The sequence below is a fragment of the Diorhabda carinulata genome, chromosome 3, assembly GCF_026250575.1.
Source record: "Diorhabda carinulata isolate Delta chromosome 3, icDioCari1.1, whole genome shotgun sequence".
Lineage (NCBI taxonomy): Eukaryota > Metazoa > Arthropoda > Insecta > Coleoptera > Chrysomelidae > Diorhabda > Diorhabda carinulata.
This window is the reverse complement of record NC_079462.1, coordinates 1110495-1135401: the sequence shown is the minus strand read 5'-3', so window position 1 is coordinate 1135401 and position 24907 is coordinate 1110495. Positions and strand designations below refer to the sequence as shown.

Below are 24907 nucleotides of genomic sequence, written 5' to 3'. Positions count from 1 at the left end.
TCATATATATAATAATCTTTACATAAATATCGTATATAAACAATTTATTAAATAGAGTATGTGAATCGACCTTTAGTTTCGACATAAATTTTTTAACGATATTAATATTACTAATTTTACACAGAGATTATATGCATAATAGTATATCTACGTATTTAAAAACATGCATAAAAATACATTTTATAATTGTAAATATGTTTTTTTATAATAAATTCAAAATATTATCATGATGGGTTTAGTGATATTCTTTGGTAGATGTCGCTGATGATGTACAGTTTCTGACGTCATAAAGTCATCGGATGAAAAGAAATATGTCGGCGTGCTGAGAGGAACAAGTGATAGTGTTATTGTAAAAAGTATTGGTTTTCCGTTATTCAAAATTAATTAAACAATATTCTATTAGACTGCTTTAAAATTGTCAAAATGGCTTCACATGGCATAGGGCTCGGTATCGGGAAGCCGGAATACATAGTCGGTGGAAAATATCGTTTAGTTCGTAAAATCGGTAGTGGTTCTTTCGGTGACATATACTTGGGAATAAATATCACAAACGGAGAGGTAAGATTTTCATAATAAAATACGATTAAACATTATTTCGATAGCCGTGTTTTAAAATCCCGATCAGCCCTTTGTTTGTAACATGTTAACGGGTTTGACACAACTGTGTAGCAAATGGCAGCCATATCTTTTTCATTTCTCTATTTACGTCGTCTTTTAGTTTCGTTTTTACTTCAAATCTAATAAATAATAATATGTGAATTCTATATATTTTGTTGCTGAAATTCATTGTTAAATTTATTCCAATGCTGTTCCGTCTTTATTCTGCCATATTTAAAAAGTAGGTTACTTTATAAAAGTATTTCACAATTTGGATGTTGAGCACCTTAAAATACGTTACGATTCGTAATAGGTCTTTGTATTGTTAAATGAATGTAATTTAATTATAATAATAGATGAAATTGATAATTTTCTGTTGAAATTTTTTAAAAATTTACGTTGTTTTTCGTCAAATATTCAGTTTCAATGAAAAGTTCGAATCTCCGCAATTTTTTTTGATCATCTTGTAGGAAGTAGCTTGTAAACTTGAGGGAATTGGTGCAAGACATCCTCAGCTTTTATATGAAAGTAAACTATATAAAATTCTACATGGTGGCATAGGAATACCACATATCAGGTGAGTAATTATTTTATTTTTACCTATATTTATTTATAAATTTTATATTGTTGAAAAGTATTTATTGTCTATGTCATTAGACCTTATCATTTTAAATATATTTTAACTTTACTAATGTTAAGAGAAGCTTCGGTTTTCGATTCCTTATAGGTTCATGACCTTGATAAAATAGTAGGTGAAAGTTTTGTGAAAATAAGTTTTTAATTTTAATTTTTTCGTATTTATATACACTAGTTTACAAAAATATGATATTTTAATGAAAACATTTTTTTTTTCAATGTAACTATGTCAATTTTGCGCAACCTTGGCAGATTTTTTTTACAAGGTTCTTTGTAGGTTTCATTAGACTTTCTATTTTCGCCATTCCAAGATTTCTAATTATCATTTTTAGTTGTGTCATTAAAAAAAATTTATCACGTATATACTTTAATAAAAATTAAGTTCTGAGTGAAAAAAATGAAAATTTCGTTATTCATGAACAATAAAATACCAAAATATAAAAAATTGTTGATTTGATACAAATTTTGAAATGTCCTTTGTTTTGGCGCTAAAAACGATTTCTTTTTTCACGAAATTAACACGTTAACTGCCGGTTACGAAATTAACTTCATTGAAACGATTTTTTTGTTGTTTTTTGTGATATTATACGATTAAATCAAATTCTGGAAATTTCTTCGCCAGTTAACGTGTTAAAATGTATTGAAACTGCAGACGAGACGTAATATTCCGAACAAACGTGACAAAATTAACGTGCACAATTGTAGATACCGTAAGTGCGTCGACCTTAAAACGAGTTTTTATTATTTTGATAATATTTTTTATCGTCCCAACAAAAAAAATAATTTTACAATTTCAAGCTATGAAATTTATTTTAAAAAAATGTTAAATATATTTTTCTTCATGAAAATCGAAAGTTATAGTCCGAGAAATGTCGATTAAAAACCTTCTGTATCTACATTTAAAATGATTGGAAATGAAAATTTGATTTTTCGTCATGAAAAACGAAAGTTATAGTCCAGGAAATGTCGGTGTAATTTTTGTTATAGAAAATTAATAGTGTATATATAAAAAAAATGTTTTCATCGAATTGAAATGTGAAAAAATGTTTATAAAAAGTAAATTATTTTTTATCTTGCATAGTATACGACGTTCGTATTAAAAATATTGGGTTCAACATCATATTTCTTTGTCAAAATTACTTTTGTACGAGGAAGGTTCAATCAAAATATTTCTGTACGAGGTCTTTTCAATGGAAAAACGATTTTTATATAAAAAATTGCGAAAAATATCTCAAAAACGACATTTTTTAATACTAATAGGACCTAAAAATTCTCAAAATAATTATCTACGAGGTTTATTCAATAGAAAAACGATTTTCAAATGAAAAATTACGAGAAATATTCCAAAGAAAACATTTTTCCAATTCGAATGGTCAAAATAATTCTGTACGAGGTCTCTCCAATAGATAAACGACTTTTATATAAAAAATTGCGAAAAATATCCCAAAAACGACATTTTTTAATACTAATAAGACCTAAAAATTCTCAAAATAATTATCTACGAGGTTTATTCAATAGAAAAACGATTTTGAAATGAAAAATTACGAGAAATGTTCCAAAGAAAACATTTTCCAAATCGAATGGTCAAAATAGTTCTGTACGAGGTCTCTCCAATAGAAAAACGACTTTTAAATAAAAAATTGCGAAAAATATCCAAAAAAACGAAATGTTTTAATTCTAATGGGACCTAAAAATGCTCAAAATATTTCTGTACGAGGTTTATTCAATTGAAAAACGACTTTGAAATGTTTTATTGTTCTCTACACGTTACAAATACTTTTCGAAGACGATTTTCGAAACATCACGCGACCAAAACAATTCAAATTATTACAACAACGTTTTTTTTTCTGTCCAAAAAAAAAACAGATATTACGGACAAGAGAAGCACCATAATGTTCTCGTTATGGATTTATTGGGACCGTCGTTGGAGGATTTATTCAATTTCTGTTCTCGTCGTTTCACCATCAAAACCGTACTCATGTTGGCCGATCAGATGATCGGCCGCGTCGAATTCGTCCATTGTAAATCGTTCATCCACCGCGACATCAAACCCGATAACTTCCTAATGGGCATCGGTCGCCATTGCAACAAACTTTTCATTATCGATTTCGGTTTGGCGAAAAAATTTCGAGATACCCGAACTAGGATGCACATAATTTATCGCGAGGACAAAAATTTGACCGGTGAGATTCGTCGAATTTTTGGTTTTGTTTTTAATTTGAATGTTTGTCGATTTAGGTACCGCCCGATACGCGTCGATAAACGCGCACCTCGGTATCGAGCAATCACGTCGAGACGATATGGAATCTTTAGGATATGTTCTGATGTATTTCAATAGGGGCTGTTTACCCTGGCAAGGTTTAAAAGCGGCCACGAAAAAACAGAAATACGAAAAAATTAGCGAGAAAAAAATGTCAACGCCCGTCGAAGTACTTTGCAAGGTAAGTTACCGTAGAAACGCTCTGTATATGTACGAATTTATTCATTTTTTATAATAAATAACTAGTTTTCTTTTGAAATTAATTTAGTATCGATTAAAATTACTCAAATTGATTTTTTTATTAATTATTATTAATATATATTTCGAAAGAGTAATTCGCCGACTTTTTTTTCAAAATTAACTTTTTTTTAGTTTTCTTATGTTTCTAATTTATTATTTTTTTTTTTAATTTATATTTGTATTTTTTCCCAAAATTAATCGATTATTTCTAAAATGATCCTTGCGTTACAAATGAACCCCCCCAATCTTTTACAGTCGAAATTTATTCCACCATTTTTTTTTGTAATTGATACTTTCTGTGTTTTTTCAATTTTCCTCATTTTTTCCTTTTTCTCTTGTTTTTTCAAACCAATTCTTCCATTTTTTGGTGGATCCTCGCAATTTATGTATTCCCTTTTCAATCAAATTTTCCCTTTCTGCTAATGTAAAAACGTTTTTTTTTTCGATACTATCCCCCCAATTTTTTGCCAATTCGATCCCTCCAATTTTTTTCAAATTAATTCCTCCAATTATTAAACGATTCAACCCCCCCAGTTTGCTCCAAATTAATTCCTCTAATTTTTGTTCGATTCGACCCCAAAAATTTTTCAAATTAATTCTTCCATTTTTTTTTGATAATTGATACTTCCCGTTTTTTTATCAAATTTCCTGATTTTTTCCTTTTCTCTTATGGTTTTTCAAACCACTTTCCCTATTTTTTGATGGATCCCCCCAATTTTTTCCAAAATTTATGTATATTTTTCAAAAATTTAGCCCTTTTCAGTCAAATTTTCCCTTTTTACTAATGCTAAAACGTTTTTTTTTCGATTCTATCCCCCCAATTTTTTGCCAATTCGATCCCTCCAATTTTTTTCAAATTAATTCCTCCAATTATTAAACGATTCGACCCCACCAGTTTGTTCCAAATTCATTCCTCTAATTTTTGTTCGATTCGACCCCACAAATTTTTCAAATTAATTCCTCCATTTTTTTGATAATTGATACTTCCCGTTTTTTTATCAAATTTCCTCATTTTTTCCTTTTCTCTTATGGTTTTTCAAACCACTTTCCCCATTTTTTGATGGATCCCCCCAATTTTTTCCAAAATTTATGTATATTTTTCAAAAATTTATCCCTTTTCAGTCAAATTTTCCCTTTTTGCTAATGCTAAAACGTTTTTTTTTTTCGATTCGATCCCCCCAACTTTTTGCCAATTTGATTTTTTTCAAATCAATTCCTCCAATATTTTTCCGATTCGACGCCCCAATTCATTTCAGATTAATTCCTCCAATTTTTAAATGATTCGACCTCCTTAAATTTTTCCAAATTAATTCCTCCATTTTATTTTCGATTCGACCCCCCCCCCCCCGTTTTTTTTTCAAATTAATTCCTTAATTTTTTTTCAATTCAACCCCCCGGTTTTGTCAAATTAATCCCTCCATTTTATTTTCGATTCGACCCTCCCGTTTTTTTTCCAAATTAATTCCTTAATTTTTTTTCAATTCAACCCCCCGGTTTTGTCAAATTAATCCCTCCATTTTATTTTCGATTCGACCCTCCCGTTTTTTTTTCCAAATTAATTCCTTAATTTTTTTTCAATTCAACCCCCCGGTTTTGTCAAATTAATCCCTCCATTTTATTTTCGATTCGACCCTCCCGTTTTTTTTCCAAATTAATTCCTTAACTTTTTTTCGATTCGACTCCCCCCAGTTTTTTCAAATTACTTACTTCATTTCTTTCATAATTGATACTTCCAGTATTTTTCTCAAATTTTCTCATTTTTTCCTTTCCTCTTTGTTGTTTTTTCCAACCAATTTCCCATTGTTTTGATGGATCCCCCCAATTTTTTTCCAAAATTGATGTATATTTTTGATAAATTTACCCCTTTACAGGGAATTGACCCCCCCCCATTTTCTGTTTTCTTCAGTGTTGATATGATTTTCCCCCGATTCGATCTTCCAAATTTTTTTCAAATTAATTCCTCCAAATTTTCTCCTTAAATTAATTTTTTTTAATGTCTGTGATTATTCCTCCATTTTTTGTAATTAATCCTTTTTATGTTTTGGACAAATTTCCTAATTTTTTTAATTTAAATATATTTTTTTCCATGGAGCCCCCCAATTTTATTCAAAATTGATGTAAATTTTTGCCTTCAATTTCTTTTAAAATTGATAAAATTTTATTTACCATTTAAATGTTGAAATATTTTTTTTGTTCGCATTCAGCCCCCTCAAGTTTTTTCCTCCAATTTTTTTGTATTTGATACTTTTAATGTTTGTCCCAAACTTCGACGTTTTTTCGTTATTACAAATCAATTTCTTCAATTCTCTAGATGTCCCCTACTATTTTTTTAAATTTTTTCTCCTCCAATTCTTTTGAATAATTTTTTTGAAATTTCCCCATTTTTTATTTTAAATCAATTTCCCCATTTTTTTCCAGACAAATCCCCTCAAACTTGATCTTTGATATTTTTTAATAATTAATCTCAAATTTCTTTTTTCTTCATCAAACGATCCCCCCATTTTTTTTTAAATTAATACTCAATTTTCCAAATTTATCCCCCCGATTTTCCCTTTCAATTTTTTTATATTCGAAACTTATGTCCCCCAATTTTTTCAAATTTTCTCGTTTTTCGCCCCCTTTTTTTTCAAAATTATTTTTTTTATTTTCGTATAATTTTAATTTCAAAAATTTTTTATTCAAATTGATTATTTCCGATTTTCTGCAATTCCTTCCCCCAATTTTTTTTTTTCAAAATGATCACCCCCCCCCCCCCCCAATTTTTTGTTTGAACGAAAATAAATTTTCGCCAGGGTTTCCCCGCCGAATTCTCGATGTACCTAAACTATTGCCGCGGATTGCGCTTCGAGGAAGCCCCCGATTACATGTATTTGAGGCAATTGTTTCGAATACTTTTCCGCACCCTCAACCACCAATACGATTACACCTTCGATTGGACAATGCTGAAACAAAAAACGGCCGCGACGGGTAGCAGCGTCGGAGGAGCCTCCACCCAACAACAAGTCACGCAATCCATACCCCAACAACCAGGTAAGTCGACCGGGTACAAAATTTTTTGCTGCATTTCCAAAACATTTTTTTTGTTTTTGAATATTTTTTTGTTTGTAAATGATATCCCGAATGCGAATTGGGGTAATGTTTCACGTATCGCCATCGTTTTTTTTTTATTTCCATCAATCTTAAATAGTGAAAGAAAAAATGAAAATGTTGTCTCTTATATTTCCCCCCTTTTTCAGCGAACCGAGACAAAAAAGACGACGAAAAGACAAAGCAGAGTTCTGCTAAAGGTACAACACAAAAAGCAATACACGCTTCTTCAAATGAAATTTTTAAACTACTTAAAGGTCATTGATTTGGTGTTTTTTTTTAGTTTTTTTTCCTTCATTTAATTTTGTAAGAGTTTTGTATTTTTAACATAAAAATTTTGGTAACACTTTTATTTGTGTTTTGTTGAGCCAATAAAATTATCGACAATTTTACGAAGGAAACTTCGAAATTTTTGCATTTCTAATAAAAAAAACCGAAATTATTGATAGTTTTACGAGGGGAATTTCAAAATTCTTGTCTATTTGATGAAAAAACTGAAATTATTTATAGTTTTACGAGGGGAACTTGAAAATTCTTGTCTCTTTGATGAAAAAACCGAAATTATTTATAGTTTTACGAGGGGAACTTCCAAATTCTTGTCAATTTAATGAAAAAACTGGAATTATTGATAGTTTTACGAGGGGAATTTCAAAATTCTTGTCTATTTGATGGAAAAACCGAAATTATTTATAGTTTTACGAGGGGAACTTGGAAATTTTTGCATTTCAAATAAAAAAAAACCGAAATTATAGATAGTTTTACGAGGGGAACTTCCAAATTCTTGTCAATTTAATGAAAAAACTGGAATTATTGATAGTTTTACGAGGGGAATTTCAAAATTCTTGTCTATTTGATGGAAAAACCGAAATTATTTATAGTTTTACGAGGGGAACTTGGAAATTTTTGCATTTCAAATAAAAAAAAACCGAAATTATAGATAGTTTTACGAGGGGAACTTCGAATTTTTGCATTTTTACTTAATGATATGGATTATTCATAGTTTTACGAGGGGAACTTCAAAATTCTTGTCTATTTGATGAAAAAACTGAAATTATTTATAGTTTTACGAGGGGAACTTGAAAATTCTTGTCTCTTTGATGAAAAAACCGAAATTATTTATAGTTTTACGAGGGGAACTTCCAAATTCTTGTCAATTTAATGAAAAAACTGGAATTATTGATAGTTTTACGAGGGGAATTTCAAAATTCTTGTCTATTTGATGGAAAAACCGAAATTATTTATAGTTTTACGAGGGGAACTTGGAAATTTTTGCATTTCAAATAAAAAAAACCGAAATTATAGATAGTTTTACGAGGGGAACTTCCAAATTCTTGTCAATTTAATGAAAAAACTGGAATTATTGATAGTTTTACGAGGGGAATTTCAAAATTCTTGTCTATTTGATGGAAAAACCGAAATTATTTATAGTTTTACGAGGGGAACTTGGAAATTTTTGCATTTCAAATAAAAAAAAACCGAAATTATAGATAGTTTTACGAGGGGAACTTCGAATTTTTGCATTTTTACTTAATGATATGGATTATTCATAGTTTTACGAGGGGAACTTCAAAATTCTTGTCTATTTGATGAAAAAACTGAAATTATTTATAGTTTTACGAGGGGAACTTGAAAATTCTTGTCTCTTTGATGAAAAAACCGAAATTATTGATAGTTTTACGAGGGGAACTTTTAAATTCTTGTCAATTTAATGAAAAAACCGAAATTATTGATAGTTTTACGAGGGGAAATTCGAAATGTTTGCATTTTTAATGAAAATATTGAATTTATCCACAGTTTTACGAGAGTAACCTAAAAATTTTTACATTTCTAATAAAAAAACAAATCATCGACAGTTTTACGTGGGGTGCATCAAAACTTTGCTTTTTTAATTAATAAAAAATTCGAAACTCGAATTATTAACATTTTTACGAGGGGAACTTCAAAATTTTTGTGTTTTTAATGAAAAATATTGGATTTATCGACAGTTTTTTCGTAAAAAAACTTGATATATTCATTGTTTTACGAGGGGTATTTGTGAAACTGGAACGTTTTTAATAAAAAAAAAATGAATGTTGGAATTTTACGAGGGGAGTTAGTAAAATTTGTTTCTAACAATTTTGTAAGATGAATTTTCCGTTATTTTTTTTGTTCGGTTCTACGAGGGGACTTTGAGAAATGTTTACATTTTTTTTAAACTTTAATTTTAGTCGAGGGAGAATACGGAAAATTCAAAATTGTTGTTTCAGAAATTGAAATTTCTGCTTTTTTGTCGAATAATTTTCGATAATTGGCAAAATTACGAGGGAATTTCCAGAATTTTTGCATTTTTAATAAGAAAAATTTTAAATTTTGACAGTTCTACGGGGGAAATCTACAAAATTCACGATTGTTGATTTAGAAAGTGAAATTTCAGCTTTTTTCGAAAAAATTTATCAGAAAAAACTTAAATTCTAGAAAGTTTCAGGGGGGATTTGTTGTTGATATAAAATGAATTTTAAATGTTTCGGATTTTATTAGTAGAAAAATATTTTTTACATTGAAAAAAAATGATTTTTAGACAATTTTACGAGGGGAATTTGCAAAATTCGCAATTGTCGATTTAGAAAGTGAAATTTCAGCTTTTCTATCCGAAAAATTTCGAATAATTCGAAGTTTTACGAGGGCAAATCGTAACAAAATGTTATACAAAACTCTTAGCTTCTTTTTTCAGCTTATCCATTCTTATTTCACGAGCATTCGCTTTTCATTTCATTCGAAACATTTCAAGAAAAAAACAAGACGAGAGAAATTCCCGTATTGTTGTCGAATCAAAAAAAGTCGAAATGTGTTTTATATAAAAACAATAAACGAACTTTATCATCTGAATATCATTCATAGTGAATAACCCTGTATACATTTTATTTAACCAAAATGTTTCGGTTTTTCGAAGCGATACGTTGATTTGTAAAGCCACAATCTTTAATAACAAAAAAATTCCGGACTAAAATGTCAAAATTTTCGAAAAATCGTCAATTTTTTTTCTCAAATCGGACTGAAATGTCAAAATTTTCGAAAAATCGTCAATTTTTTTCTCGATTCGGTCTGAAATGTCAAAATTTTCGAAAAATCGTCAATTTTTTTTCTCGATTCGGTCTAAAATGTCAAAATTTTTGAAAAATCGTCAATTTTTTTCTCAAATCGGACTGAAATGTCAAAATTTTCGAAAAATCGTCAATTTTTTTCTCGATTCGGTCTGAAATGTCAAAATTTTCGAAAAATCGTCAATTTTTTTTCTCAAATCGGACTGAAATGTCAAAATTTTCGAAAAATCGTCAATTTTTTTCTCGATTCGGTCTGAAATGTCAAAATTTTCGAAAAATCGTCAATTTTTTTCTCGATTCGGTCTGAAATGTCAAAATTTTCGAAAAATCGTCAATTTTTTTTCTCGATTCGGTCTAAAATGTCAAAATTTTTGAAAAATCGTCAATTTTTTTCTCAAATCGGACTGAAATGTCAAAATTTTCGAAAAATCGTCAATTTTTTTCTCGATTCGGTCTGAAATGTCAAAATTTTCGAAAAATCGTCAATTTTTTTTCTCAAATCGGACTGAAATGTCAAAATTTTCGAAAAATCGTCAATTTTTTTCTCGATTCGGTCTGAAATGTCAAAATTTTCGAAAAATCGTCAATTTTTTTCTCGATTCGGTCTGAAATGTCAAAATTTTCGAAAAATCGTCAATTTTTTTTCTCGATTCGGTCTAAAATGTCAAAATTTTTGAAAAATCGTCAATTTTTTTCTCAAATCGGACTGAAATGTCAAAATTTTCGAAAAATCGTCAATTTTTTTCTCGATTCGGTCTGAAATGTCAAAATTTTCGAAAAATCGTCAATTTTTTTTCTCGATTCGGTCTAAAATGTCAAAATTTTTGAAAAATCGTCAATTTTTTTCTCAAATCGGACTGAAATGTCAAAATTTTCGAAAAATCGTCAATTTTTTTCTCGATTCGGTCTGAAATGTCAAAATTTTCGAAAAATCGTCAATTTTTTTTCTCCAATTGGACTAAAAAGTCAAAATTTTTGAAAAATCGTCAATTTTTTTTCTCGATTCGGACTGAAATGTCAAAATTTTCGAAAAATCGTCAATTTTTTTCTCGATTCGGTCTGAAATGTCAAAATTTTCGAAAAATCGTCAATTTTTTTTCTCCAATTGGACTAAAAAGTCAAAATTTTCGAAAAATCGTCAATTTTTTTTCTCGATTCGGACTGAAATGTCAAAATTTTCGAAAAATCTTCAATTTTTTTCTCCAATCGGACTAAAATGTCAAATTTTCGAAAAATCGTCAATTTTTTTCTCCAATCGGTCTAAAAAGTCAAAATTTTCGAAAAATCGTCAATTTTTTTCTCGATTCGGTCTGAAATGTCAAAATTTTCGAAAAATCGTCAATTTTTTTTCTCCAATTGGACTAAAAAGTCAAAATTTTCGAAAAATCGTCAATTTTTTTTCTCGATTCGGACTGAAATGTCAAAATTTTCGAAAAATCGTCAATTTTTTTTCTCGATTCGGTCTGAAATGTCAAAATTTTCGAAAAATCGTCAATTTTTTTCTCAAATCGGACTGAAATGTCAAAATTTTCGAAAAATCGTCAATTTTTTTCTCAAATCGGACTGAAATGTCAAAATTTTCGAAAAATCGTCAATTTTTTTCTCGATTCGGTCTGAAATGTCAAAATTTTCGAAAAATCGTCAATTTTTTTTCTCGATTCGGACTGAAATGTCAAAATTTTCGAAAAATCGTCAATTTTTTTCTCAAATCGGACTAAAATGTCAAATTTTCGAAAAATCGTCAATTTTTTTCTCGATTCGGTCTGAAATGTCAAAATTTTCGAAAAATCGTCAATTTTTTTTCTCAAATCGGACTGAAATGTCAAAATTTTCGAAAAATCGTCAATTTTTTTCTCCAATCGGTCTAAAAAGTCAAAATTTTCGAAAAATCGTCAATTTTTTTCTCGATTCGGTCTGAAATGTCAAAATTTTCGAAAAATCGTCAATTTTTTTTCTCCAATTGGACTAAAAAGTCAAAATTTTCGAAAAATCGTCAATTTTTTTTCTCGATTCGGACTGAAATGTCAAAATTTTCGAAAAATCGTCAATTTTTTTTCTCGATTCGGTCTGAAATGTCAAAATTTTCGAAAAATCGTCAATTTTTTTCTCAAATCGGACTGAAATGTCAAAATTTTCGAAAAATCGTCAATTTTTTTCTCAAATCGGACTGAAATGTCAAAATTTTCGAAAAATCGTCAATTTTTTTCTCGATTCGGTCTGAAATGTCAAAATTTTCGAAAAATCGTCAATTTTTTTTCTCGATTCGGACTGAAATGTCAAAATTTTCGAAAAATCTTCAATTTTTTTCTCCAATCGGACTAAAATGTCAAATTTTCGAAAAATCGTCAATTTTTTTCTCCAATCGGTCTAAAATGTCAAAATTTTCGGAAAATCGTCAATTTTTTTCTCGATTCGGACTCGTTTTTCTATTACCATTTATTAGTTTTTCTCTAACCCTTGTAACCAGTTATCACTATCAAGTATTTTTCAATTTTTCTCTAATCCTGCAAGTCGTTTCTTATTTTCTTAAACATTTATTTTTCTCCAACCCTCGTAACTCCGTTTCTACTGTTCTTTCTTGATAGTTTTACGAGGAAAACTTCAAAAATTCTACATTTTTAATAAAAAAAAATTGAATTATTGACAATCTTACAAGGGGAACTAATTATTAATTTTCCCGTTCTTGCTGCTGTTCCGATATGACCTTTTTTAAATGATACTCGAAAATTTGAAATTTCGCGGCTCTTTTAACTCAAAATTTGGGAAAAACCCATTTTTTTTTTTCGTCGTTTAAGATAGTAGCTTATACAATTTAACGTATAACCCTCGTCGAACCCCCCCAAAAGCATGTTAATAATTTTAATAATAATAAAAAAAAATTACTCAATTTACCGACTTTATAAGGGGTTTATTTCGTTTTTTTTTTCTGTTTCTAGGAAATCGTTAACCCAACATTGAAAATCTCATCAGTTGGGCTAATTCCGCATCTGGTTGGTTGATTTGAGCCAACAAAAAAAGACGTCTGACTCCTTTTATATAAATTTAAAAAAAAAAATTGAATTTTATTAATAAGTGAGCATATACGAATTATTATTATTATTATTTACAATTATCACTACGTCGTTCTAACGGATATTGTATAAAATATAATGAAATAACAAAAAAAAAATAAATAAAAAATGATGAATTACTAGTAAAGATGGCGGACCGCTTACAAAACAGGTCGCCATCTTGGATAACGAATGCGTGTGTGTGTTTGTCGAATGGTGTGAATGCAAGTCAGGCTGTATTATTTAAAATATTTTTTAGATAGCATTAAACACGGTGTATTTAGGATCATTTCGAGATAATTCGATAAGTATATATGTCAAAAACAGTCTGTTCTTAAAAGAAATACCAACGCCGCCCCAACCGGTCACCGAAAAAATCGTCCACCTCCTGTATATATATCCATCTCTATTTAGTTACCTTCTTTTTCTCTATCCCCCGTAACTTTTTTCTGTATATTTTAGCGTCTATTAGTTTCTCTTTGACCCCCGTATAACACGATTTTGATTTTTCATTATTTCAATTTTTCTCTAACCCCCGTAACTCGATTTTGATCTTACCACATCCCAATTATCCTCAAACCCCCGTAATTCGATTTGGTTTTTCTAATTTATTAATTTTCTTCTGACCCCTGTAACTCGATTTTGTTTCCACAATTTCTTAATTTTGCTCAAACCCCCGTAACTTATTTTTTATTATAAGTTTCTTAATTTTCCCTTAACCCCTGTAATTAGATTTTCTTTTTTCAGCCTCGTATTTTTTCTCTAACCCTTGTAACTCCATTTTGTTTTTTTTTGTTCCTTAATTTTTTTCTAGCCCCCATAACTCATTTTTGTATTTAAAATTTCAGTTTCGTAATTTTCCTCAAGCCCTCGTAATTTGATTTTGTTTTTTAAGTCTCTTTAAATTTTTTTCCGACCCCTGTAATTGGAATGAGTCCATCTCTACTAATAAATTTATTAAAATACCCCTTGAAATTAATAAATGTTCATATACAGGAATTTTTCGAAGAAACAAAATTTCAAAATTATTGAAATTAAAATACCAAAAATTTTGAAAAAATATATAAATTCGTTCCGATACGTTTAACATTAGAGATGGACGCGTTATATTTGTAACCTTACATAAAAAAAAATGTAAAAAAGTTTTTCGGTGACCGGCAGCGTTGCCAATACTTTTTTTTTCATAAAAAAAAACATTGTATATATTTTCAAAACGATTTTGATCATATACTTTATTTAGTTGTTATTTTTTTAAGGACCTAATTTTTTTATGAAGCTCTATAATCATGCATCTTCTTTTTCGACATGTAAATTGTTCGTATATTTTTAGAACACTCTGTATTTCAAAAAAAAAAATGTTCGCATCTAGATACCTCGCAAATTCCATGTTTCTTAATCATCAATTTCAAAATTTCTAAATCGATTTTCTCCATGGTTACTTCGATTTCAAAGTTAGGCTTCCAAACGTCTTATATCAATGACAGTTGACAACTTTGACAATCGGAATTTTGAAAAAAAAAATTTATGAATATTGGTAATTTTTTTTTGTTTAAAATAACTTATTGAGAAAGGTAACGCATTTTCTATTCGTAACAGTTTATTTTCTGGCAGTAAAAGGTAGCGCATTTTTTGTTCGTTAAAGATAATTACTAAAAGGTAACGCGTTTTTGCTCATAAAAAGGTAACGCGTTTTTTGGAGACTTGTTATGATGAAATCTAGATGCGTACATGACCTTTGGGCCTCCGATAAGGCTACATTACGGTTTTTTGTCGTATATAAAGTAGCCGGTGTTGTGTTGTCATCGTATTTATTTATTCATCACGAACTGATAAGTATAAGATCACGTTTTTCCTGTTTGTTTTTGATTATTAATTATTTTGAATATTAGTTGTAAATGTGACCCAAATATTTACAAACATACCGTATATTTGCTTAACAGAAACGGATCAGGAAGGATTTTTAACACCAATTGTTTTGGAGAGGTGTATAAAAAAGGTAACGCAGAGAAAAAATCTGAAATTATATTGAAAAATGTTCCCGAAATCGATGTTAATTGAATAAAATGTACTATTTAATAGTAAAAGGTTACGCCTATTAAAAAAGGTTGCGCTTATTTAAAAAATTTTACTTCGTAAATTTCTGGTAAAAAATGTTAAAAGGTAACGCAAATTTTAAATGTGCGTAAAATTATTCGAAAAATTTTCTAAAAATGGAAATAATTTTCATAGTTTTCCGTCTAAATCAAACAAAAAATTAACTAAATTAAGAAATTATCAATTTTATCCGTAAAAATGTAACGCAATTTTAAAAAAATCTAAAACGCCGCTACCTTTTTTCCATTTCCAATGAAATCAACAATTGAAACGTTATCTAAGTGCGAATTTATTAGGATGCAGACACCATCGATGAATTTTAAAGGTAACGCACTTTCTATTTGAAAAATATATCGAGTTTCAAATGGTTTTCACATATTCTACGAATTTCACTAAAAATATAAAAAATATTAAAAATTTTCATATTTTTTGGTATAATTGAAAAGAAAATCACAAATTTGATGATTATTGCGTAATTTTTAAAAATGTAAAAACGCCGCTACCTTTTTTCCATTTCAAATAAATTACAATTAAGTATGAATATAAGTTGGCTGCAGAAACCATCAATAAAATTTCCAGGTACCGCATGTTCTAATCAGTAAAGGTAACGAATTTTCATGTTTGATAGGTAGCGTGCTTTCGAAGGTAACGCATAATTTTTAACTTTAAAAAAATGACATTTTCAAACAAGGTAAGTCTATATTCCAATGATTCCAAAATTTGTATAACTAATCGATGATTAATAATCTCAAATAATACGGGGCCATTAATAAAATTACATTGTTCTATTGCGGATTTTAACTTTATAATATCCAGTCAGTTTTACGTAAAAAATCATTCAAATGTGACAATTTATTATTAACATTCGTCATTAGTGCAATATTTTATTTGTAGAAGGGCCCAAATTGAAAAAAAAATATCGTAGAAACACAAATTCGGTTGAATTGCATTTGAATAATTTTTTCGAAGACGCCCCTGTACTTTAGAACCAAATTTCGAGGTTCTACAATTCGCAATTGAACCAATAGGAAACAATCCGTGATAGTTTTGATCATTTTTCGAAATGTAGGGACTGTATATACTGCGAAAATTGTGAAATGAATAAAAATTGTAGATGCGACATCAGTGACTGCCATAACCTTTCAAAATTAAATGTAAATTCTTCGATGTATGTATTGATAACACTACAACAATTTGCAAGTTAAGTTATCGTTATTAATTTTCTGATTTAATTTCTAGTAGCTTTTAAAATAGTTATTTCAGGCGTTTGTTCGATAATTTAAGTTATAACAAACAAATTCGGTTCCGCATTTGTAATTTACAGTGTTACAGTGAGGAATTGCAGGAATAAAATGAATAAAAAACCAAATAAATCGTTATTTTATTTCCCTTATCCCAATGAATCATGAAAGTAACGGTGAAAAATTTGAAATTCCCGCTTTATTAGTAACGGAACATTGATAATTGAGAAATATAAAGTTGAGATTCGTTCCACAAACACAAGATTTACACGTCAACGCTTAACTCTATGGTCGATGAAGATTACGGAACGTTACTCGATTTGACATTCGACAAGAAATAGCTGATAAAATGTTATTTGATTCAACACTCATGCTAATTTATCATTAAGACAATGTTTGGAATTTGAATTATATCATTTTAACCCACTACACTTCTTTTTAAATCATTAAGTGTATAATCAATTTCTGGAGTATTGGAATGATTCATAGAAAAATATCAACAAAACGTACATTTCAATATCGGACAGTTGACATAAATTTCCGTTTCCGACAACCAACAAGGATTCCACCTTTTCTAAAACTAAGGTTAAGATAGGTGAGCATGTATTTTATAAAATTTATAAAACATTATAAATAAAAACAATTTAAATAGAAAATAATATTTGAAACGAATTTTTAATTGATACGAATTGAAATTATATATTTACTTTTAGGCTAAAATGTCGTCGCATTTAGTTTGGGGTATTATCAGGAACAACAACGCTTTTCTTTTGAAGAAAAGAAATATTTCCAAACCATTCAGTACCGTAAGTAGGTGTAAATAGTATTTTCATAAAATATTTTGTTTAATTTTCGTTTCAGGAACCGAACAATTTAACAAATTTGAATTCCTATCGTTACAATGGTCTTATCCATAAAAAATCTGTAGGAATTGTAGATGCTCCCGACAAAAAAGGTTTCACAGTTGTTTACAAAAAAGCCAGTAAACAGGTAAGTTCAAACTTTCTATTATATTTGATTCATTAAAATTTCGATTTTCAGAGAAAACCCAAGCAAAGTACAGTGAAGAGGACGATGAAATCTGGTCCAAGGAGATCTTTGCACAAACTAAAAAGATTGTTGAGTGCTAACAGATACCGTACAGATCTTACCAAGGTAAGTTTATATATTTAACTTTAATTTTTTTCAATTTCTTAAAATTTGTTAAAGTTACCTACAAATTATGTTTATTTTAGGTTGCCCTTCGTAGAGCCAGTGCTGTTCTTAAATCCCAAAAACCTTTGCCTGCTAAGAAGCAAAAGGCAAAGAAAGAATAAATGTTTTTTTTTATAATAAATTAATAAATTTATGAAAAAAATTTTTTTCGAATTAAATCTACCGCCTATACCTTCAAGTGGAATAACTATCATGTATATACAGGGTGTGATAAGAATGTGGCAGAATCAGTTTTACTCACCTGAAATTTTCTTACCTTTGTTCCTTTTGAACATTTGGAGGTTATTTCATCTGTTTTAGACAATTTTAATCTTCTATTTACTATTATACTTAATCGTTAGTGAAAATTTTTGAAAGAAAAACTCATTTATTCCTACTTGTGTCATAAATTTTTATAATGGGGGATGTGGCTATTTTGAGTCGTCACAAATCGTCGAGGATAGGGGGGGATTTGAGATATTTGGAATCATAGTGTAGGGGAGATTTGGGTTCATAGAAACCTTAATTCATTTAATGTAAGGGAGATTCAAGATATTTGGAATCGTGATTTGTCCAGTATAGGGAGAGATTGAGCTATTTGAAACCTTAATTCCTTTATTCTAGGGAAGACTTGGGCTATTTGGAATATTAATTTGTTTAGTGTGGGGGAGAATTTCAATCTCATAATTTTTTTCAATAGGGGAGATTAGGGCAACTTCGAATATTGCCTATTCTCTGTACCGGTTCGTCATTGTTTTAAATAGGAGAGATTTGGGAAATTTTGAATCGTGTTAATTCGTTGAAAATAAGGTATATTTGGAATCCTAACAAGTGATAGGGGAAAGTTGGGTATAATTTGGAATTGAGGATAAGTGTAGTGTTAAAAAAAAATAAGAAAATACACAGTAAACAAATGGTATATATTCATCTATTTCTACAAAAAAATCCCTAATTCGAACAATTAGGAAAATAAAAATGTATATATAACAATAACAATTTCTATTACGTAAATTCAATATATAAAAGTTGTTGAAAAGAATAGTACCAGTGCCAAAATATATATTTTTCCAATTTTCATTTCATTTTATATAAAAAAATGTTGTACTTTGTTTTCTTTTCTATACCTTAGTATATGGAGAAAAAAAAATAAGTCTGATACAAAAACGTGTTTGCAGCCATCGGAAATCGGTTTTCGAAGGAAAAATTTCCGTTTTTGGGCAAACTCACAAACACACTGTACCATTTTTGGTAATATCAATAATAATAATAATAATAGGCAGTGTATCGATAAAATATAATAAATACATTACAGGCGAAATAAACACTAAAAGTGAACCAAACTCGTGCAAATATTTTAATATGAAGTTAAATGATATAAAAAAAAATATAAAAACGGAAAATTAATTAATTTCCTACCGGATACGACGTCATATTGTCTGTCATTATTTCGATTCACACGCCTCTCGCTTAGAAATCGATTACGTTCAATAATCGATTTAACTGTCAAATAATACAACATGGCGGGCGCGTTACCAACAAGATTTCCTTTTTTATATTTTTTTCAAATACGATTCAGTACAAAAAATATGTACAAAAAAATATTTTACGACGGTTAGCATCGTAAGTTACCGTAAAATATAGAACACGACGTCGGCAACTAAAAACAAGCGTTCCATTAAAATTATTGATCTAATATCGAATTTGTGACGAAACTTCGGAAAAAATTGAAATATTTCTGATACGAAAAAAAAAAAAATATTAAATATATATTGAAAATAATTCCAACGGAACACCCTGTATACAGAATTTTTATACGATATTTAACACGTACACTACCGTCCAAAAATTCGTAAATAATAATTTTTGTTTTTCATTGTAGCCAACCGAATCTTGTTATTTTATTTCAACTTCGCGATGTTGCCAGTTCGATTTATTCTCATATAATTTTACGAAATTTTCGGACGCCACCGTACATAAAACAATTCAATTATCTTAAGGTTAAATTTTCACATAAATAATTTTAATTCAGACATAAAAGATGGCAGTCATTGAGAAATATATTTTTTTTTGAGTTATTTTAGAATAAATATCAGGTCGGGTCCAATGGGCATCGAATCTAACCTAACCTAACAATGTCACGGAAATTATAACTCAGAATGTACTAAATGTCAAATTTGAATTAAACAACCGGCAACGTCTCGATGACGTATCATTGTTTTAGGCGACCGTAGGTTAAGTAAAACATTTTACAAAATTTAAATGCGGTTATTTTGATAAAATGATGTCTTTACATATCAAGGCAGTTGAAAAAATTATTATTTAATTGTACTTAGCATCAATTAGAATCAACTAATTCATAAATACTCAGAAAAAACTTCGAATTTTTAGGTTATATTCATGACGTCACTGCATATTCCAATTATTTAGTATTTTAAGTACTTGTAGATAACAGAAATACGAAAAAGTTTACGAAGTAGGAATTTACCAAAACGTAAGATTTCAAAATGGTGACTTTTTTGAAAAATTACTACGCTGCAATACAAATTTGAAGAGGTAGAAAAAAAAACGAGAGGAATTGAAACTATGGAATAAAACAAGCGAACTGTGACGTCTAAAACATAACCTCAAAAAATTAATGTACGTTATATATGACGTATTTTTGAAAATTTGGCAACGTTGTTGGAGTATAAGTAAGTTTTCATTTTTTATAACCAAAATAGGTGAATCTTCAAAAAGAGTTGGGGAATTTGTAAGAAATATCTGCCCAAATGGATTGTTACGTAGAAATTGAACCAATCGCCCCCAATTGAAAAGTTATTTTCCAAAAACAAGTACACAGTAGAATATTTTGACAAAAAAAGCCACACTTTCACAGAGTTTCGAAAATTGGTAGACAATATCTCTTTAAATGCATTTATACAGAGAAATTGCGCCACTCGCCCCCCTTTTAAAGAATTTTTTTCGAAAAATACGAACACAGAAGGATATTATGATGAAAAATGGTTCATTTTCCAAGGTGTTGGAAAATTTGTGAAAACTGTTTCCCCAAATGAATATCCACAAAGAAATTGCGCCACTCGCCCCCCTTTTAAAGGAATTTTTTCGAAAAATACGAACACAGAAGGATATTATGATGAAAAATGGTTCATTTTCCAAGGTGTTGGAAAATTTGTGAAAACTGTTTCCCCAAATGAATATCCACAAAGAAATTGCGCCACTCGCCCCCCTTTTTAAAGGATTTGTTTCCGAAAAATACGAACACAGAAGAATATTATGATAAAAATTTCCAAGGAGTTGGAAAATTTGTAAAAACTTTTTCCCCAAATGAATTTCCGCAAAGAAATTGCGCCACTCGCCCCCCTTTTAAAGGATTTTTTCCGAAAAATACGAACACAGAAGGATATTATGATCAAAAATGGTTCATTTTCCAAGGAGTTGGAAAATTTGTGAAAACTGTTTCCCCAAATGAATATCCACAAAGAAATTGCGCCACTCGCCCCCCTTTTTAAAGGATTTGTTTCCGAAAAATACGAACACAGAAGAATATTATGATAAAAATTTCCAAGGAGTTGGAAAATTTGTAAAAACTTTTTCCCCAAATGAATTTCCGCAAAGAAATTGCGCCACTCGCCCCCATTTTAAAGGATTTTTTCCGAAAAATACGAACACAGAAGGATATTATGATAAAAAATGGTTCATTTTCCAAGGAATTGGAAAATTTGTAAGAACTTTTTTCCCAAAATTGCGCCACTCGCCCCCAAAAAAAATTAGTCAATTAGAAAAATACGAACCCAGTAGGCTATTTTGATAAAAAAAATTTCAAATCCATAATTTAACGTATTTTTCAAAGTGTGGCAACGTTGTTGGATTATTATAAAGTGCAAAAGTTTTCATTTCGTGTGCGTAAATTTTCAAAAATTGGGCCTCACTTTATGGAAACTGCCTTTCGCATTTCTACAAACAAATTGCGCCCGTCGCCCCTATCAAAAAATTTATTTACTTGAAACACTAACACAATAGAAACGTTCCCAAACATCCAAGGTATTTTTAAAATCCGGCAACGTTGTTCGAATATAACGTACATCGATTTTTATCGAGTAAATATAAATTTCGATTCGATTTCATATAAAATCGATTATTTCGATAAGAAATGGTGTAAATTTTTTTTTCCAAATATAAAAGTATTAACTAGATTTTTGGTCACTTTTATTAACAGTTACGAGTCTTTTCCTCGACGTCTCGCCGGCGCAAATCGATTTACGTCTAACTGTACTATCACATTGCGGAGTCAAAGGCGCCCCCTTCCTTCTTTGATTACCGACATTTCCGGCTTTCCTACCGATATTCGGCGTTTTCGATTTATCGCTAATTCCGCTTCGCGACCAATTATCTATTTGCGCCTCCCTAGATTCTTTAAGTATATTACGAATCGGACCCGTATCCCCCACCAATTCTTGTAACTTTTGCAAAATCGTATAAAGACAAACGGCGCTCACCAAACCGAAATCGAACAAACTCGTCATATGAACAACGAAATTTCTATACAAATTTTTCAATAACAATTCCCGACCTTTGTGTTTAACGAACATCTGGCAAGCTAACGGTATTTGACAATCGCCAACGAAACCGTATTTCATCACGTGTAAATTCCACATTTTCATCAGTTCCTTTTCCCCTTCGTTAACATCGGTAAATTCGTCGATCATCATCATCGTTTTATTTTGTAGCCATTCGGGATCGTTCTCCCCTTCGGAATCGATTTCCATTTCCTTCGGATAAATCGGTAAACAAGTAGTCGTGTGATGGTACAATCGATTATGTCCCGTAATGAACGGTCGTTGACCATCGAATTCGCAATCGTCCAATTCGAGAAATTCGGATAAACTCGCTTTCGGTCGTTTCGGATGACATACCAATATATGCGTTACGGATGCGCGTCGGATCGGGCCGTTTCGGGAAAAAGCGCAAACCGTCGGCTGGGAGATTAAATCGTGGGGGGAACCCGTATAAGAACCGTCGTACATCTCGTTTATAGCCACGTCGATCCTCGCGCCCACCGAAATCGGAACGTAAGTGAATGTAAATCGCGAATGACACAATTTCAAATGTTTCAATAAGGTATATAATCGATTGCAATTCAAACTACACCAAGGACAATGTAAATCTTCGCAAGCTTCAGTTTGTTGACGAGAATTATTATTATAAACGAACTGATAGACGATTTGTAATTTTTCCGTATCCATATTCGTAACTTGAGGTAGATTTTCTTTATTTTCCTGTAAAGGATACGGTTGAGGTCTATCGACGATTTTGGCGGAAGCTTCTGGTGACCAATTCAATTTGAATTTCAACACGGCTCCTTTCATAAAAGCGTCCAAATTACCACAAGTTTCCACTAGATCGTTTACGTTCTCCCAACTTGAATGTTTTTTTATCGAATTTTTGGTATTAGTAGAAAAATCTTGTACAACGATATCGTAATCACCGTCACTCAAATAACAACGATTATGTTTGTCATAAACTGTAAGTTCGGCACCGTACAATTTCGAATTATCACTCGCGTTGTTAGATTTTCGCTTTTTCGACGCCGGTTCATCGTCAAACTCCTTTTCCTGCGTCACTTTTACCCGAAATAATAAAATATACGATTTCACTAGGGGGCCACTCGAGGGGTTGAAAGATTCGGTTGGGATGCTAATTGTGGGAGCTGTTAGAGGTAAATCTTGTTCATTGGGGTTAATAGGAACATCTGCCGTTCCTAAAGTCACTTGCATACTAGGCGCCGAACTATCTTTACGTTTTTTATGACTAATTTTTAATAAAACAGTCTCGACTTGCGCTATTTGAGCGTCGTAATCTAAAGATTTATTATTAAAACCTAAGAATGTTAAATTTATATAACCCGGTTGTATACACATCGTATCTTTTTTATTTAAAACTTTTTCCAATAGAGAATCTACCTTAAATCCTTGTCGTCCTTTATTATTTCGAGACATCCTGTGTTTCATATAAGTTAGAGTTCTATTAAGAAATATAGGCTGAAAATGTTACTAGTATAAATATGAAGTTTAAGTTTGCTTTAATACTCACCAAGCACATGTTTCTCGTACGTAAATATCTGTATATTTGAGTGGGTTCTGGAAAGTAAACACAATTCATTCATATGTCCTCTTTATCAGTTTAGATAACTTACTTTCGAAAGCTTGTAAAAATAACTCGTGATCCGCTTGTATATGATCGATTCTCGGGGTTTTCACCGCATCAGGATCTTTTTCTCTTTTTCTTGGTGGCATTTTATTTCAGTATAATTGTTTATTACCGCGAAACTTGACCGTTTATTAAACGCCTTGCATTCAGCGGCTGGCTTCAGTTTTGTCAAATGTCAAAATTGTTTGACGATAGACAGATGTGACTGACAGTTTGACAAATTCACCAACTATGAAATATAAAACTTACTGACACCATAGATACACTAATACTTTTCGGACACTTTAATCGGGCTGTAATCATTTGATATAAATCTCTCTACCCCGTTGTTTCATTTATCTATAGGTTTTTCGTGTTATTTTATTCAATACAACAGCATTTTGTGTGTTTTAAAAATTTTATACTCTAAAAGTTGACTTATCATCTTCTTTTTTTAGATATCAATGAAATAAAATCACTGATCTAAGGCATCTGATACTATTACCCACTTTATCAACATTGTTTATGGTTTTTTGATTTTAAAAATTATTTATTCCCTTTAAATAGCTGTCTACTATCAATTCTCATTAGTAAAGTGATTTAAAAGTTACTGAAATTTGAGCTTTTTATATTTTTCAACATAAAATAAGCTTATTAAATTTTAGTGAAACATCGATATGAGTATATAAATCGTTGATAACTTCTTTAAAATCTATTATACAACTAAATAAATATCATGTAGTAATTTGAATTCAACAGTTCTTCTAGATTTTGTCTCAAATTCGAAATTTCTACGGAAAATTAATGTGATCTAAATCTCATTCAGGATTAGGATCTGTAATCAGCTGATAGGTGATTCATAGTTTCCCAAAGGAAAGAAAAATTATTGTTACCAGTTTGTTCTATGTTAGGGATGTTATAGGGAAAATAAAATACAATAAATATTATTTTGAAAAATATTATATAACAAAAAAATTATTTGGTTTTGTATCAATCTGTAGTTGAGTAATAATAGAAAGTTGAATACGTTGTGGCTCCAAACACGTTGCAGGTTGCATAAGTAAAAACAATTTACAAATACTTTACTTTTCTTTATTCTAGTTTCTGGAGATGAATATCGAGTAATTTTTTTGTAGATAGTCGAAAAACTTCAATTTTTGTAATAATTAAATTGAAAATTGACAGATGTACAACATGTATCTGTATCCTAGTAACGGAATCGACATAACACACATTATTTGA

General features: G+C 30.0%; 3 protein-coding genes across 4 annotated transcripts; 2 read left to right on the top strand and 1 right to left on the bottom strand.

The window, feature by feature from the left end:
* The first annotated feature begins 269 nt into the window (after positions 1-269).
* Positions 270-16417, top strand: LOC130891917 (casein kinase I-like). 2 transcript variants are annotated; one of them, XM_057797003.1, is made up of 7 exons: positions 279-558; positions 1068-1174; positions 3100-3416; positions 3472-3674; positions 6526-6763; positions 6970-7020; positions 12837-16417. In XM_057797003.1, exons 1-7 carry the CDS (start codon positions 424-426, stop codon positions 12845-12847), a joined length of 1062 nt encoding a protein of 353 aa, XP_057652986.1. In that variant the 5' UTR covers positions 279-423; the 3' UTR covers positions 12848-16417. The 2 variants fall into 2 exon arrangements, with proteins under 2 accessions (XP_057652987.1, XP_057652986.1); XM_057797004.1 differs by lacking the exon at positions 6970-7020 and having other exon boundaries at positions 270-558.
* A 385-nt stretch (positions 16418-16802) lies between these two features.
* On the top strand, positions 16803-17642 carry LOC130891918 (60S ribosomal protein L28). The gene is made up of 5 exons (XM_057797005.1): positions 16803-16880; positions 16999-17091; positions 17147-17275; positions 17327-17440; positions 17521-17642. Exons 2-5 carry the CDS (start codon positions 17005-17007, stop codon positions 17599-17601), a joined length of 411 nt encoding a protein of 136 aa, XP_057652988.1. The 5' UTR covers positions 16803-16880; positions 16999-17004; the 3' UTR covers positions 17602-17642.
* Positions 17643-18378: 736 nt separating this feature from the next.
* On the bottom strand, positions 18379-23873 carry LOC130891916 (polycomb protein SUZ12). The gene is made up of 3 exons (XM_057797002.1): positions 23673-23873; positions 23570-23616; positions 18379-23517 (listed from the first exon to the last, which is right to left on the bottom strand). The coding sequence occupies exons 1-3, from the start codon at positions 23770-23772 to the stop codon at positions 21664-21666; spliced, it is 2001 nt and encodes a 666-aa protein (XP_057652985.1). The 5' UTR covers positions 23773-23873; the 3' UTR covers positions 18379-21663.
* Between the last annotated feature and the right edge of the window lie 1034 nt (positions 23874-24907).